Source organism: Podarcis liolepis (genome assembly GCF_965112155.1).
Source record: "Podarcis liolepis genome assembly, chromosome: 2".
NCBI classification, from domain to species: Eukaryota; Metazoa; Chordata; class Lepidosauria; order Squamata; family Lacertidae; genus Podarcis; species Podarcis liolepis.
The window spans coordinates 25,001,377-25,017,870 of record NC_139555.1 but is presented as its reverse complement, the minus strand read 5'-3'; the positions used below and the strand labels follow the sequence as shown (position 1 = coordinate 25,017,870).

Here is a 16,494-nt window from a genome sequence, read left to right as displayed (position 1 = left end):
CACAACTTTTAGAAGACATCTGAAGGTAGCCCTGTATCGGGAGGTTTTAAATGTTTGATGTTTTTATTGTGTTTTAGATACGCTGTAAGCCACTCAGAGTGGCTGGGGAAACCCAGCTAGATGAATGGGATATAAATAATAAAACTACTACTACTACTACTACTACTACTATTATTATTATTATTATACAGCTAAGTCCCTGCTGCAATTCCAGTGGTCCACACTTACTATTTTTTGTCTTAAGATTTCTTTTCTGCATCATTGCCTATCTTAATTGTATTTTTTCCCCATTAGGTTTTGCATCAATCTATGGATATAGAGTTTCTGAAATAGATGAAATGTTAGAAGCAAGAAGAATAACTGGAGTTTGCCAGCAGTTAGATATATATTTTGATGTATTAACAGTGCAAGAAAATTTGTCAATAGTTGCCTCAATTAAGGGGATACCCCCCAATGATATGATACAAGAGGTGAGTTAATTGGATGCAAGCTGCGCAGTGCATGCAATCATATTTAATTAAGGTCAACATATTATATTTAATGTTTTCTAAGCAAGCTTGGTAGATGTCCCAGTAAATTGAGGTTACCGCTAAGTACTTTTAATCCTTATTTTTAAAGGTCCAGAGAGTTTTACTAGATTTGGATATGCAGCCCATAAAAGATAACCAAGCAAAAAAGTTAAGTGGAGGACAGAAAAGGAAGCTGTCAATTGGAATTGCGATTCTTGGAGATCCAAAGGTAAATGGCAGCGGAACTGAATGTCCATAATATTTTGTCTTCCCCATGCAAAATAGATGTTTCTTTGCCTTGCATGTAACAGTTAAGCATCTGTAGAAACATTTTACAGTGCATATTCATTATTCCCATTCATTATCCTATTTCTGCTTTTAAAGTGAAAATACAAAATAGCCAAGTGTTGTGGTTTATTGGAACTGACTGGGATTTTTACATCCAGTTCTGTTGCAATAAACACTCTTGGTGAGAGTGCTGAATCCTAACCAATAGACCACCAAGGAACTCAATAATGCTCTTGGAAATGTATGTCCATCTCTGTATACCCAACTTGCCAAAAAACTTATGTCCACCTCCCCATACATCTATCTTGAGACTTGAGTGCTCTTGAGGGTCTATTGTTGAGGGTCCTCTTTCAAATCATTTTTGGGCTGCAAAGTTCAGTATTAAAGGAAATAAGTTGGTAGCTTCCAGAATTGTGGGGAGTAGAGGAATAAGCAATTGGGAGTTTCTCTCTCTCCCTCTAACAGCTTCCAGCTGACGAGCCCGGAACCTCAGCAGCTCAGCACTATAATGCTTTTTTCCTGTAGTGTTGACAACTGAAATACAGTGCTTGTGGAGCATCCAAACTGAAAGGCACTCAATCAGTTTGTCATTAGATGGAGCAATGGGGATGTGGGTGGTGTTGTGGTCTAAACCACTGAGCCTCTTGGGCTTGCCGATCAGAAGGTTGGCTCTGTCCTAGCTTCTACCAACCTAGGAGTTTGAAAGCATACCAGTGCAAGTAGATAAATAGGTATCACTGCGGCAGGAAGGTAAACGGTGTTTCTGTGCACTTTGGCTTCCATCACAGTGTCCCGTTGTGCCAAAAGCGGTTTAGTCATGGTGGCCACATGACCCAGAAAGCTGTCTGCAGACAAACGCTGGCTCCCTTGGCCTGAAGCGAGATGAGCGCTGCACCCCATAGTCGACTTTGGTTGGACTTAACTGTCCAGAGGTCCTTTACCTTTTTTACCTTTTAGATGGAGCAAGTAGCTATTATCTCTAGCATGCTGATAGCTCCCTGTTGTACGTTAATGGTGCCATTTTTGGTACCTATCCCCCAGCACTCAGAATTGAGATGACTGTATGATGGTGGTGAGGATAAGTGCCTGTCTTATTGCTAATAATCTCACTGGCAATTTGAAATGAATACCTAGATATTCAATCTATTGCTTTCCTTGGCCAATAATTCAGGTATTACTCTTAGATGAACCAACCGCTGGCATGGACCCGTGCTCACGGCATACGGTTTGGAACCTGTTGAAAAACGGAAAAGCCAATCGCGTGACGGTGTTCAGTACCCATTTCATGGATGAAGCAGACATTCTTGCTGGCAAGTGCAAAACATTTTGGGGGGAAGTGGGGTCTTTGTTTGTTAAATACGTGTTTGGCAATATGACCAGCTTTTTACTCCATTGGTTATTACTGTATCAACTGGAATAACTGACGGTATCCTCTGCTTTTGTTTCTAGATCGGAAAGCTGTGATTTCTCAAGGAATGCTGAAATGCCTTGGCTCCTCTCTGTTCCTTAAAACAAAATGGGGGATTGGCTACCGCTTGAGGTATCTGTAGTTCGAAAGCCTGTTTCACTGTGTGTGGTAAAGGCCACAGCCCAGCCCAGGGTTAGATGCTATTAAACCTAATGAAGTCAATATATTGCTGCTCACAGGGCCGGCCCAAGATATTTTGGCACCTGAGGCAAACCACAAAATGGCATGCCCCCTCCCACCCAGGGAAGAACGGGTGAGTGAAGATCTACATCAGAACAAAGAAGGGTGGAATAAAGATCTACCCTGGGATCTGCTGCCTCTGTGTATCCTGCCGCCTGAGGCAGTAACCTCACCTTGCCTCATGGGTGGGCCGGCCCTGGCTGCTAATATTTCCTTTGGCTTTGTTGGAATATTAGAAAATGGATACATACTTATAGATTTTGTTCTTCAGTTGGATTAGGAAAATACAATTTCTCTTGTAAGTCGGCTTTCAGTATGTTATTATTCCTAATTGTTTTAAAAACAAGACAGAGACTCGCTTTGTAAACAAAAAATGCTTATATTTTGTATCCCCCCCCCTTAGTATGCACATAGACAGGTACTGTAACACAGAAGGTACAGCATCTTTGATCAGACAACATATCCCTGGAGCCAGTTTGTTAAAGCAGACTGAAGAGCAGCTTGTGTATGCCTTACCTTTTAACGACATGGACAAATTTTCAGGTATAACTTAACTCTCTATTGAAATTTCTAGTGAATCATATGGATGGCTTTTTAAAAATAAATTGCTGACATAGGAGGAATTGGTTCAGCTTGGGACCCCAGTGCAGAGAAGCCTTAACACTTTGGCCCACATTGTTGTCCCAGTCTGGATGACCCCCACCCCACCGAATTGCACTGGGGAGGAAAGTTCCCATTGGACTCTCTAGTTTGGCCTTTATTTCAGGCTTTGACTTATGTCCTGTTATGTGGAACAAAGATACGGCAGTTTTTCTGGAAGAGGACTGCTGACTCTCAACTCTTTCCCCCCAAAATAGCAGTTCTGGAAAGTAATAGGAAAGTTCCCTGCAAAAAAAAAAAACACCCCCCAAGGCTTCAAGCCTTAGACACACTTTTGTCCCTTACATGAACGCATTTCTGGACTACAGCTCCCATCAGCCCCAGCCAGCATAGCCAGTGATCAGGGATGATGGGAGTTGTAGTCCAGAAACATCTGGAGGGCCACAGATGTTGTGCACCCCTCCCTTAAACAATAGTGATAACACAAGCCATGTTGCTGTTGTGCTGAGAACAACTTAAAGAAGTAAGAGAGCATCATTGCAAAGAAATGTATTTCCAAGCATTAACTTAGCTACTTCTTCTTACAGCACTGTTTGCTGATCTAGACACTCACTCTCATTTGGGTGTCATTTCTTACGGAGTAGCCATGACGACTTTGGAGGATGTGTTCCTCAAGCTGGAAGTCGAAGCTGAAATCGACCAAGCAGGTGAGAAGCAAACTGCAGTGCTTTCTCGAGTTTTCTAAAATAAAACACCATTATTATTTAAATGTAGATCTATTTTTCCGCCCAAAGAAGCCCAGTGCAGCAAAAATGATCAGTATCGAGTTTATTAAGGTTGTATTTGCAACTGGCAATAGTGCACCAGATCCCATTCTCGTGATATATTTACAGTGGGAGAGATCATTAAGACTGCAGTGCCAACCATATTTATTGGAAAGCTGCGCTGAACTCATTGGGTCATTCTAATGCAAGGGCTAATATATTGCTCTATTGTGTAGAGTTGTTTTTGATTTTCAAGATTCTGATTCCAACAATGCCGCCCTCCAAAAAACAAAGCATTTTCTATTTCCTCCTTTTAAGTAATACCTCATCCCTCTGGGCACAGTCCTGGCACTTGGCACTGCCAAATTAATGCGAATCCCAGAGTATAGTGTGGCAAACTTAAATGTAGGGTGTTACTGACAATCATAGTATAAGTGTGGACCCAAGCTTTATAGAGCTGTGGTTTGATCAGAGGGGATCAATTCTAAATTGCCAACCTGTTCTACTCTTTCCCCCTTAGATTTCAGTGTATTTAACCCAGAGCAAGCTGAAGAGGAAATGGATGAGAAATCTGTTGATGAGTTAGAGCAGAGCCTACTACTGCTATCCGAGACGAAATCTTGTGCAGTGAGCAATAAGTCTCTTTGGAAAAAGCAGGTCTTTACCATGGCGAAAGTACACTTCCTTAACTTAAAACGAGAGGTTAAATCAGTGGCAGCGGTGTAAGTATTTCAGCTTCGTGTTCCATAGAATTGTAGAGATGGGAGGGACCTCAAGGGCAGTCTAGTTCAACCCCCTGCAGTGCAGGAGTCGCAGCTAAAGAGTCCCTGACAGAAGGGCAAGGTCCAACCTTTGTTTAAAACCTCCCAATTTTCCCCCAGAGGGCGAAGCATGTGGCAAATGGGAGCATCACGCCACTCCCACTTCTCTTTATATATGTTTACTTGATTAAATGTTGGGAAGCATTGGAAATGGTAAGGTAAAAGGACGCCTGACCACTAGGTCCAGCCGCAGACAACTCTGGGGTTGCAGCGCTCATCTCGCTTTACTGGCTGAGAGAGCCGGCGTTCGTCCGCAGACAGCTTCTGGGTCATGTGGCCGGCATGACTAAGCCGCTTCTGGTGAACCAGAGCAGCACACGGAAACCCCTTTTACCTTCCCACCAGAGCGGTACCTATTTATCTACTTGCATTTTGACATGCTTTCGAACTGCTAGGCTGGCAGGAGCTGGGACAGAGCAATGGGAAGCTCACCCTGTCGCAGGGATTCGAACCGCCGACCTTCTGATCGGCAAGCCCTAGGCTCTGTGGTTTAGACCACAGCGCCACCCGCGTCCCACTTGGAAATGTTGGGAGAACGGAAAACTTCTTGTTTACAAGTAGCATTCATTCCACATGCCAAATATATATACATAACCTCTGGTTACGAACTTAATTCGTTCCAGAGGTCCGTTCCTAACCTGAAACCGTCTTAACCTGAGGTACCACTTTAGCTAATGGGGCCTCCCGCTGCCGCTGCACGATTTCTGTTCTCATCCTGAGGTAAAGTTCTTAACCCGAGGTACTACTTCCGGGTTAGCGGAGTCTGTAACTGGAAGTGTTTGTAACCCGAGGTACCACTGTAATAGGGATGGCACACCTTATTCATCCCGAGGGCTGCATCGCCAAACACAGCATTTTTCCAGGAGTTGTGCTTACATAGGAAGTTGATAGCTGCCCGTTGATAGGCTGTTGGGGGGGGGGAGTTTTTAAGGGGTGAATATAAGAGGAAAACCAGAGACAGTGTGCTTGTGGAATGTGTTAAGATGCTGGCCCGCTGGCAACTGTCTGAGAATGTGGATGAAGGATATGATATCATTCCTTCAGACATGCCTTGTGTCTGTGTTTTGATTATTAAGTTGTTTCAGTGTTACAAACTCTATATCTTTATCTATTTTTTCTCTATCTATCTATCTATTGTGATTTTTTTCAATAAAAAGACTTTTGAACACCACAGTAATCTCAAGTTGGGCTCTAGAGAAAAGTAATTATTAAATAGACTTACATATAATCTGGATCCGTTTTAATTATGCTTTTTCTTTCCTTTCTTTCAGATTCTTGCTATTCGCAGTGTTTCTTCTTATTCAGATTCTTATGTTCATTATACACCATTCCTTCAAAAACGCAGTGATCCCTATCAAGCTCTCCCCAGATTTATATTTTCTTAGGCCCAATGAAACTCATCACAAATACAAAACCAGCCTCCTCATTCAAAACTCTACAGGTAAGATGTATTTTATAATGTATTTCAGTCACAATTTTAATACGTGCGTCTTTATCATATTGTTTTATTTTCTTACTGTGAACTGCCTTGGAATTATTTTTTAATGAAAGGTGGTATGAAAATGATTTTTAAATAATTAAAAACATCCAAGTTATAAAATACAGTTGATTGTGATGTACAGTGGAGATAAAGAATAGTATGTGTTAGTTCAGGTTGAAGAGTGGCTGCTGTGGAGCATGGCAGGCAGGTGGCAAACTCAGTCCTCAAAAGCAGAAACAAATCTGGGCATTCACTCTCCTCCCAATTCATTTGCAAATTGGACTGACAGACATGTTTTGCACCAACAACCATTCTTCCCCCTGGTCCTGTTAGCTAAGAATCATGGGAGTTGTAGGCCAAAACATCTGGAGGGCCGCAGGTTGGGGGTGCCTGGTTTAGGCAAAGCAGCTCTTGCTGCTGTAATAGCTGCTGCTGGTGGAAAGGGGGAGGTATTTTTTGTTTGTTTTAAATGAAGATTTCTGCCATTATTCTCAAAGGTGAGCAGCCCCTTTAAATCTTGCTACTGGGTTTCTGGGGTTTTTTCCTGTTGTTATTCTGTCTCTCACAGCTACAATAAACCTACCATTAAAATTATGGACTGGTCATTTCTTCCTCAGAGGGCAAACGGGCAAATTTAGCAGGGGATCAAATAGTTTCCCCCCCTCACTGCATATTCAACACAAAAAACAGCAACAATTTGTTGTTGACAAAGGACAGCTGGAGCAATGGATCCAAACTACAAGAAAGAAGATTCCACCTAAACATTAGGAAGAACTTCCTGACAGTAAGAGCTGTTCGACAGTGGAATTTGCTGCCAAGGAGTGTGGTGGAGTCTCCTTCTTTGGAGGTCTTTAAGCAGAGGCTTGACAACCATATGTCAGGAGTGCTCTGATGGTGTTTCCTGCTTGGCAGGGGGTTGGACTCGATGGCCCTTGTGGTCTCTTCCAACTCTATGATTCTATGATTCTATATAAAGGGCCCCATTACCTTCAGTAGCTTCGGGCCTCATCAAACATAAATCCAGCCCTGATACTCGCATATCATTCTCTTCATTGTCTTTAACCTAGGGTCAAACATTGACGACATCCTCAGATCTCTTAGGAGCCAGAATATTCTGACAGAGATACTCAATGGCAGTGACTACGGATCAGCTGACTCCCATGGAACAGCATTGAATGGCAGTGATTACGTCTCATTTGCTCCACATAATGCAGGATTAAACGTGTTGCATGACGACAAGGTGAGAAGAAATACTGGTCCTCTTGGGATTAGAGACAGGAAGGCCTGGGGGGGGGGGGAAACGGAAAAATGGGGGGAGCAGGGTTTTTTTCTGTTTTCTTCCAAATGGGAACAAACAGCTTTGGGGGGGGGAGCCCTGTCTCCCCCCCCCCCAATTTTCCCGGGGTTTTTTCCAGCCTTCTCCCATCTCTGCTTGGGATATAGAGAGATCAAGTAAACTTTTGTGCATGTGGTTGCAATATGATGGAATTAACTTGCTGGAAGCCAAGTAGGCTGGGTCACTGCCTGGATGGGTGGTTATCTGAGAACCCCGTGTACAGGCCCCTGAATTCTGGGATGGAAGAAATGTACTAAATATAAAGAAGCAATGCTTTTAATGTTTATTTTTAGTGCATAATTGTTTATTAAATGTATGAGTCGCCTATTAAAGTGACATTCAGAACATAAAAAAACAGATCCCTCCCCCGGTTGTAAGCGATGGACGATTACTTGTAAGAAGTGGGAAAGAATCCTACAATTAGTCCCAAATTAGAGCCATTGCTCCTTGGAATAAACACAGGGGAGTAACATGGCTAATCACTATTTTTGCAGTAGATAGGTAGCCGTGTTGGTCTGCCAGAAGTGTGCACACGAAAGCTCATACCAAGAACTGACTTAGTTGGTCTTTAAGGTGCTACTGGAAGGAATTTTTTATTTTCACTATTTTTGCAGTGTGATTTGACCACCAACAACCATGCAGTTGCATTATAACATTTGTCAAGGTGGAACTTGTAATGTTGTGACATGCTTTGTAAAATCCTTTTAGAAGCACATGATAGATACTCTATAGTCTGAGGGCATTCTCGCGCAGAGCTATTTGCAAGCCTGATGTCCCATAAGTAGTATTATCTGAGTCTTCTCAACGCTTTGTGAAACTGTGTACTTTTGATTCTGGAAGCTAGTTTTTACATTTTTGCGGTTTTGTTGTTGGTTTTTTTTTTTTTTGCAGAACTACATGTTTACAGTGGCTTTTAACCGTACAATGGTGCATTCTTTACCTGTTATGATGAATATCATTAGCAACGTGTACCTGCACAATTTAAACGTAACCGAAAGGATCCATGTCTGGAGTAACCCTTTCTTTCAAGTAAGTGAATGCAAAACCCAAAGACTAATAATTATAAATTGAAGTGGTAAGGGAAATGTAGGTGTGTTTTTTTTCTTGGGGATAAGCAACCCCCCTGTTTCGCTCCTTTATTCCTTTATGGATCCACTGCATTCCAGTCTGGTCCTGTAGATATATGCTCAGTGGCGGAGCTTCATGCTCCAGCACTGAGGGGCGGAGAGCAGGTGGGGGCGTGGCTGGTGTGTGTCCTGGGGGTGTGGCATGGCGCCTGCAGGGGCATGGCGCCCAGCGCAGGTGGGGGGTACAGCCGCAATGGCACTGCACTGGGATCGTGCTGCCGGGGGCGGTGCGCTCACCCCACACTCCTCTTCCTCCACTGGTGTGTATGCTAAGAACTGGGAATGTCTGCAACATTAATTCCACCCTCATATTTTTCTTGCTGCAGTTTCACCATTTATATTTATTCGAATTAAGCACACGCGCGCACACACACATATTTTCTTCTTCTTTAGCGATCACTTGTAGCCGAGTAAGGTAGTCTTCCATAAACACGGTTTTAACAATGAGTCTGTAAGTGACTGTGGAGGCCAATTCTGGATCCACACGTCCTTCCACAGTGGGGACATTGGTTTCCAGGCGGGAGTTGATCATGGTGTGGATTTGCCAAGCATGCCTTTCTCTTAGCACGTTTCTCCCTTGAGTCCTGAGTTCGAGTGTCTTCAAAGCCCATGACACCTTTGGTAAAGGCTGTTCTCCAACTGGTGCGCTCGCAGGCCAGTGTTTCACAGTTGTCAGTGTTTATACTACATTTTTTAAAAATTTGCCTTGAGACAGTCTTTGGGGGACACCGTTGACGGAATCTTTTGAGGAGTTGGGAGATGGCTTTTATAAGTGGTCCATGTTTCAGCAGCATATCACACATGAGCACAACCAACCAAACACAGCCAACCATCTATCTGTGTACTGTGGCCTAGCAAATGTTTGACAACCCTTCTGTACCTTTCCAGTAACTAGCAGACAGCAAAAACAGGGTGTTGATTGAGTCCATTTGTGGACACATCCCCTTCCATGTCTGCAGACATAAAATTAATGTTCCAGATGATTTTTTACACTGAAATCTTTTGACTTGCAGGAAATTACTGACACAGTTTTCACACTAGTTCTGTACTTTGAGGCTGTGTTACTAGGAGTCATTGTAACTGGGATGCCGCCATATTTTGCCATGGAGAACGCAGAAAATCACAAGGTAATATATTTCAACCACAGTATTTAAAAAAGGAACATAAGTCTTATTTACTGGTTCCCCCGGTCATCTGGCCAAACATAATATGATATGAATGAGTAGATAATCAGGCCATCTAGTTGTCCTCATGACCCACATTAATTGATCTCACTTTGTAGTGTACTAATCCATAATAGACACAAACATATTATATGAAAATTCGGGAGTTTGCTGCTAGGGCAAAATTAACTCATTACTTCACATTTAGACGACAGGAAGGTATGATAGCTTCGTAATATAAGATGGAATAGTTTTATTGAATATAGCAAAATTAAATGATTGTGGCCACATGTAATAATAAATCAGTTTGTAATGCAGTTCAGAACAGATACAAATATTTTTCAATATAAATCAGTAGTTTTTCAGTTCTTCAGCAGGACAGTACCCTCTCTTTGGTGGTAGAGCCAGTGTGGTGTAGTGTTTAGAGTGTCGGACTAGGACCTGGGAGACCTGGGTTCAAATCCCCACGCAGGCATGAAACTCACTGGGTGACCTTGGGCCAGTCATTGCCTCTCAGCCTAACCTACCTCACAGAGTTGTTGTAGGGATTAAGGAAGGGGGGAGGGAACCATGTACGCCACCTTGAATTCCTTGGATGTGGGGAAGGTGGGATAGAAATGCAATAAATAAATATTTGATAATGATGAAACAGTACAAATAAATTAGTAGTATGCGATTTATGTAAGCTTATAATATTGCAATTAACTATAGTTTTAAATTTAAAAGATGCTGCACGAATTAAGTATATGCCCATATTTGGTTTTTTTTTTAATGGTTTGGGACCACACTAACTGAAGTCCACTTGTACCTGCCTAGCCTTTATGATCAGTCACTGAGGTCCTCTTCTCAGCAGTAAGAGATGTTAGGTTAACAGATTACCAGGGACAGAGCCTTTTCAGAAGTCATTGGCATTTGTAGACCAGGGATTAAATCTCCTTCTCTAACCGTATAAAATCCACACGCCACTCTGGAGGATTTTTATTTATCTTATTTGGGCTTCCCTTTCTCTCCGGCACCAATGTATCTGTCTTTCCTTCTTTGAGCTGCTCTCTACTTACTATATAGCTTTGTTACTAAATAAGACCTATTCTTAGTTGATCTGTGTTCATTCATCGCTTACTGGTATTTTGGCTGCTGTACTTCAGTCCAGGAAGTTCTGGGCTTCCCAGAGGCATCTTGTTGGTGAGAACAGAATACTAGACTCGATGGGCATCCAACAGGGTTTTTCTTACATTCTTACATTTCTGTGATGTGCATAAGCCGTTCAGCTCTGTTCATCCCAATCCAAAACTGCTGAAGAGCAGAAATCTGGTTAGGCTAATCTGGTTAGGCTTGGTGCCATTTTCTGTGTTTTAATGTGTTTTGCAGATCAAAGTCTACACTCAACTTAAGATCTCAGGTCTTTATCCATCTGCATACTGGTGTGGACAGGCGCTAGTTGACATTCCTTTATTTTATATTATTCTCCTCCTCATGATGGGTAGCTTATTTGTATTTCACCATGGAGTTTATTTTTTCCCTGAAAAGTTTATTGCTGTGGTAAGTCTTGCTTAATTTCAAATAAATTTCCTGTATTTTACTCATTCTTTGTTGTTGTTGTTGATGTTAATACATTTGGGTTATTAACCCACTTCTCAAAGGTGGAGACAAATATCAAATATCAAAAATACCTAAATCTTAATTCCTACTAAAATAGAAAACAATGATACCACTTAGCCCCTCATACTGGTTTCACTATGGTAGTGAAAATCCAGCACAGATGCAAACATCTGAGCGCTTCCCAAACATTCAGTTTTTGTACTGTCTTGGTATGCAGGTGCTATAAACATAAGAATTATTTTCATCTCTTTTTTTCTGGCTCATGGCTTTTAAGTATTTGTATGCCATTTCCAATCCAACATGGCAAAATGTGTCTGAAAATGGCAGTAGAGATACAACAGTGCAGCTGTGAATTTACTTTCTAGTAGCTACTCCCATTAGGGTACGGGCTGCTGCTTTCTTCATGCAGATTCATGGGCAGTTTTGAGCAAAGCGCATATTTTTACTAATAAAAAGTAAGAACATCATCAGTGTACGCCAGCATGGTGTAGTGGTTAAGAGCGGTGGACTTGTAATCTGGTGAACCAGGTTCACTTCCCCGCTCCTCCACATGCAGCTGCTGGGTGACCTTGGGATAGTCACACTTCTCTGAAGTCTCTCAGCCTCACTCACCTCACAGAGTGTTTGTTCACCTCGGAACAGGTTTTAATTAACACTAATAACTTTCCTTTCCTTACAGATTTTTTGCCTCATTGGCTACGTACCATCAGTAGTTCTGTTCAATTATGTTGTCTCCTTCACCTTTAAAACGATTCAAAACACCAAAGAATTTTGGTCATTCATTTTTTCAGTGGTAAGTTTAATGGCTGTGTTGAAGTTGCCTTTCCTGCTTACCATAATTTTGCAATGAGTATTGTATCAGTTACATCCCCCCCCCCAGTAATTTGGATGTGGCCCAGTCCTGCAAGCACATAAACCCTGTTTAGGTGCTTGGTAGCCTTGGCTACCAAATGCAGGATAGGACTACCAAGAACACATGGAGCGGCCATGTCCTCTGGATGATGACACCGGCCATGCCTTCCCTCCCCAATCTCATAGGTATGCACACACGGTTCCCTCCATGAGAACGGGAAGCTGGTTGTTGAAAGTCCAAGTCTTTATTTTAATTTCTTTTCCCTTTCAGGCAGCCTTGGTTTGTTCTGTTGTCATCGAAATAGCGTTTTTTATGATGTACTACACAACAGCAGCCGTCCTTCACACCTGTTTTTCTGTCTTCATTCCAATCTATCCCCTTATTGGGTGCCTCATTTCTTTTATAAAGGTAAGTTTTCAAGGAACTGAAATAGGGATATGTTCTGCTTGTGGTGTGTCCTAGGGGAGGGAATATATTAAACTGCAATGTGAGTGCAGGATAAAGACATATCCAATAGTATTATGTGGGTTAGCTCCTTCCTCTGATACCCACTACAAAATAAGGGTAGACCTTTTTCAAAGAGCATCATGGAGGTTGCCTGGGCAAGAGGAATGGTGTGAAGAGGGGCAGTTTCTCCTTTCACTGACAGGAAGAGTGGAAGAGGAAACTTACTGAGGCAATATCCCCAACCATAGCAGCCTCTGAAGTAACAGACTGTCATTGTATTAATGTATGCAGTACTACCAACCTTATTATATGCTTGTGAAACATGGATCACTTATAAATGCCACCTCCAACTCCTCGAAAGATTCCATCAACGGTGTCCCCCAAAAATTTTACACATCACTTGGGAAGACAGGCGAACTAATATCAGTGTACTGGAAGAAGCAGAGATCACCAGTGTTGAAGCAATGATTCTCCAACATCAACTTTGTTGGACTGGGCATGTTGTGTGGATGCCTGATGATCGTCTTCCAAAGTACTCTATTCCGAACTTAAAGATGGAAAGCGTAATGCTGGTGGTCAACAAAAGAGGTTTAAAGACTGTCTCAAGGCAAATCTTAAAAAATGTAGTATAAACACTGACAACTGGGAAACACTGGCCTGCGAGCGCTCCAGTTGGAGAACAGCCTTTACCAAAGGTGCCGTGGGCTTTGAAGACACTCAAACTCAGGATGCAAGGGAGAAACGTGCTAAGAGGAAGGCATGCTTGGCATATCCACAACGTGATCAACTCCTGCCCGGAAACCAATGTCCCCACTTTGGAAGGACATGTGGATCCAGAATTGGCCTCATTGTTAAAACAATGTTTATGGAAGACAATCTTACTCAGCTACGAGTGACCGCCGAAGAAGAAGAAGAAGAAGAAGAAGAAGAATCGTGCATTTTAGTCACAGGCAATTATGGGAGCTCTCTTTTACCGTGTCATTTAAGCATCATGAAAACTTTGATAATATAAACTGCAGCTGAATCGAAGAGAAAAAGGGGCGTTCTTGGGCCGTGCGGTCCTTAAATGACCCTAGCCCCGCCCCTGCAGCCAGCCGATTGGCTGGCCCGGGGTATGACGCGACCCGATGATTCCGCTAATTGCAGCCAGCCCCGCGCGGGTAGTGGTGGGCGTGAGCCCGCAATCCCCCCTCCTGGTGTCGGGAGTGGCTTTATCTTTGAAATATTCTTGTTATATTTAAAAAGGAGGGGAAGCATTTAAACAGCATGGTTACAATCCAGAAGAGACATCCCATTGGAATAAACTGGTATTTTTAGTTTATGGTATCTTTAATAGTGGTATTAACTGTATTGATTCGCTATAATTCAGAAGAAAAGTTTTATCACTCTTTGGGAAGATTTTCTGAATTGCTGTGTTAAAATTAAAATTGGCATCATCTGCAAAATACATTGAAAAGAGTTGTATGAATAACTATTTGTTATCTTGTTAGATAGCCCGGAAACTTGATAACAAGATGGAAAGGAATTCAGAAAGATTGCTGGTTTCAGTAGTAGCGGTAAGCATGCTGTTTTTCTTTTGATATTCGGGGGATCGGCTATTTGGTTACATTTTGGAGAGTAATTATTGTTACTGTTTATCATTTGTGCAAACCCATCATATTGTGTGTTTAACTTTTTTTTTTGTTTACATGCAGTATTCTAACATCAAGTAGTATAGTTTCACCGTTTCTTTTTTCTTTTTTAAATAATTTTTATTAACAGTCCAATCACATCACATTATCACATTGATTCTAAATTATACAGCCAAATTTTAAATTTTGTTGGGGGTACCCATACATCAAGCTCAGCTCGAGTCCAAAACAGCATCACTTATCTTACTGCATTAATTAGACAGTTCTCTCCAGTTTGATCCGGAAAATCCTTTGTTACTTCTTTTCTCTTCTTGTTGTTATCATAAATTCCTTTCTTTGCGATCTCTGATGATTTTCACAAGCAGGTTAACAGCTGGCATTCTATGTGGATTTTGTACTTTTCCAAAAATCATATCGATCCGGGACAGCCTCTGTACAACGCTTCCATAAACAAAATTAATCTCCAATCTGTCCTTTATTTTTCTCAGGCTTACCAAATAACAAATGAGTCTGGGGGTTCTGTCAGGTCAAACTTACATTCCAGCATTCCTTCTCTTTCAAACAATCCTGATTCTCCTCCCCCAGTCCTTCTTCCTTGGCAAACCTGTCATGGCGAGACGCCATTTTTTAACTGCGTCATAAAAATTTTCTTCTTTTCTCACCGTTCTGCAGTCTTCTTTCCTTATACTCTGTCCCACATAGTTCTTAAAATCCTGCCTGTGATTCATAGAAACGCGACAATCTTGTTTCTATCTGGGGTGAAGGGTTATTAATGTCACATCATGCAAAGAAAAAAAGAGTTTTTTCCTACACCCCCCTTCGTTCCAAACATAAAGTCTCCTTATGGTGATTCATCAGAAGATTTACTTATCCATCCATCACTCCTGGTCGCAGAGATCCATTAATCAGCAGTCTTATCTTCGAGCTTTACTTGATGTATGTGCTTTCAGCTTCATTTCCAATCGTATGTTTCCAATTATAATTCCAAGCTGAAGCAACCAGCACGCGCTAATTGGAATCGGCGTCAGGAAGATCTGACTTCACCGAGGGCCTTGCCAAGTGTTCAGCACCCCCATCACTCGTTTCAGGGGGTGCATTGTGAACGCCGCTGGCAGGACAGTTCTCCTCCACATCCTGGAGGAGTTCAGGAAGGCTGCATACTTCCCATAGCAGCCCCTTAGTACCGCAATTTTCGCTCCAAAACACGCACTTTTTTGCTCCTAGAAAGTAAGGGAAAATGCCTGTGCGTGTTACGGAGCGAATGCACGGATCGGAGCCATGGCTGCTGCCAGTCAAGCAAAGCGGGAGCCGCTTACATGCTCTACGAGGCTCTCACTTTGCTTGCTTTAAAGCGACCTGGAGCAGGGGAGGAGGGAGGGAAGGAGAGCCATGGCAGCAAAGCCGGCAGCAGCCGCTTACATGGGAGGAGGGACAGATGCTAGCAAAAGTCCGTGCACTCTCTAAACAGAGCAATGAGGCTGCAGAGGGACGGCAGGAAAGATAAAGTTTAAGCAACCAGCAGCAAAATAAAACCAACCTCGAGCTCTGAGCCAGCGCAGTGAAAACCAGGAAGTAAAAAAAAAGGCTGGGGAGGGCATGAGGGAGAGGGGAAAACTTTGCAAATCCCCGCTTCTCAGCTGATCCGCTGGGAAGGAGCAGCTTGTTTTCAGGCAGGATAGATTTGAGCATTGTCTGGGTCCTAGTGCCCCTACCGCTTTTTTGTGCTCCATTCTATTGCTGCTGGTGGCTGCTTATCGTTCAGGCTGCAAGGAGGAGCGCATTTACACAGCTAATGGCGAATCCCCTGCAATCCAAGTCCTCCTCACTTGCTCAAATCTATTCTGCCTCAAAACAAGGAGCGGAAGGAAAAGGCTGCAAACTGTTAAATGGAAAAAACCCCAGGTACAGGGCAAATACCTTAAGTATACCTTTAAAGCAACAGTGCTCTTTCCCTCCCTCCTCCCCGCTCAGCTCCCCAAAAAGCTCCTTCTCCACACACCCCACGCGTGCTCCTTGTCCCTTGAGTTCTTTTCCTTCCCTCCCCACTTAAAACGTGATTACAAAGCACGGGTCCATATGGATCCTCAGGATTTTTGCACTGGGTCACCCCAAATTCACCATCAGATCACATAGGATTTCCATGGCTACAGCCTGCACCAAAAAACACACACGCACCCACTGTTTCATGGGGCTGCAATGGCGCAAAAACGTGGTTACAAAGCATGGAT

General features: G+C 42.7%; 2 protein-coding genes across 10 annotated transcripts in view; one reads left to right on the top strand and one right to left on the bottom strand.

Annotated features, from left to right (window-relative positions):
* Positions 1–16,494, bottom strand: part of LOC310700384 (ABC-type organic anion transporter ABCA8-like) — a 317,713-nt gene that overhangs the window by 162,978 nt on the left and 138,241 nt on the right. The window lies entirely within an intron of this gene.
* Positions 1–16,494, top strand: part of LOC310700382 (cholesterol transporter ABCA5-like) — a 53,609-nt gene that overhangs the window by 23,091 nt on the left and 14,024 nt on the right. For all 9 annotated transcript variants that reach the window (XM_083489811.1, XM_083489809.1, XM_083489815.1 and 6 more), the window contains 15 exons: positions 295–470; positions 619–738; positions 1,969–2,107; positions 2,247–2,337; positions 2,849–2,988; positions 3,633–3,752; positions 4,330–4,531; positions 5,902–6,071; positions 7,178–7,350; positions 8,338–8,475; positions 9,587–9,700; positions 11,105–11,275; positions 12,015–12,128; positions 12,459–12,596; positions 14,126–14,191. In XM_083489811.1, coding sequence (XP_083345937.1) covers positions 295–470; positions 619–738; positions 1,969–2,107; positions 2,247–2,337; positions 2,849–2,988; positions 3,633–3,752; positions 4,330–4,531; positions 5,902–6,071; positions 7,178–7,350; positions 8,338–8,475; positions 9,587–9,700; positions 11,105–11,275; positions 12,015–12,128; positions 12,459–12,596; positions 14,126–14,191 — 2,072 coding nt within the window. The remainder of the gene's footprint in view (positions 1–294; positions 471–618; positions 739–1,968; positions 2,108–2,246; positions 2,338–2,848; positions 2,989–3,632; positions 3,753–4,329; positions 4,532–5,901; positions 6,072–7,177; positions 7,351–8,337; positions 8,476–9,586; positions 9,701–11,104; positions 11,276–12,014; positions 12,129–12,458; positions 12,597–14,125; positions 14,192–16,494) is intronic.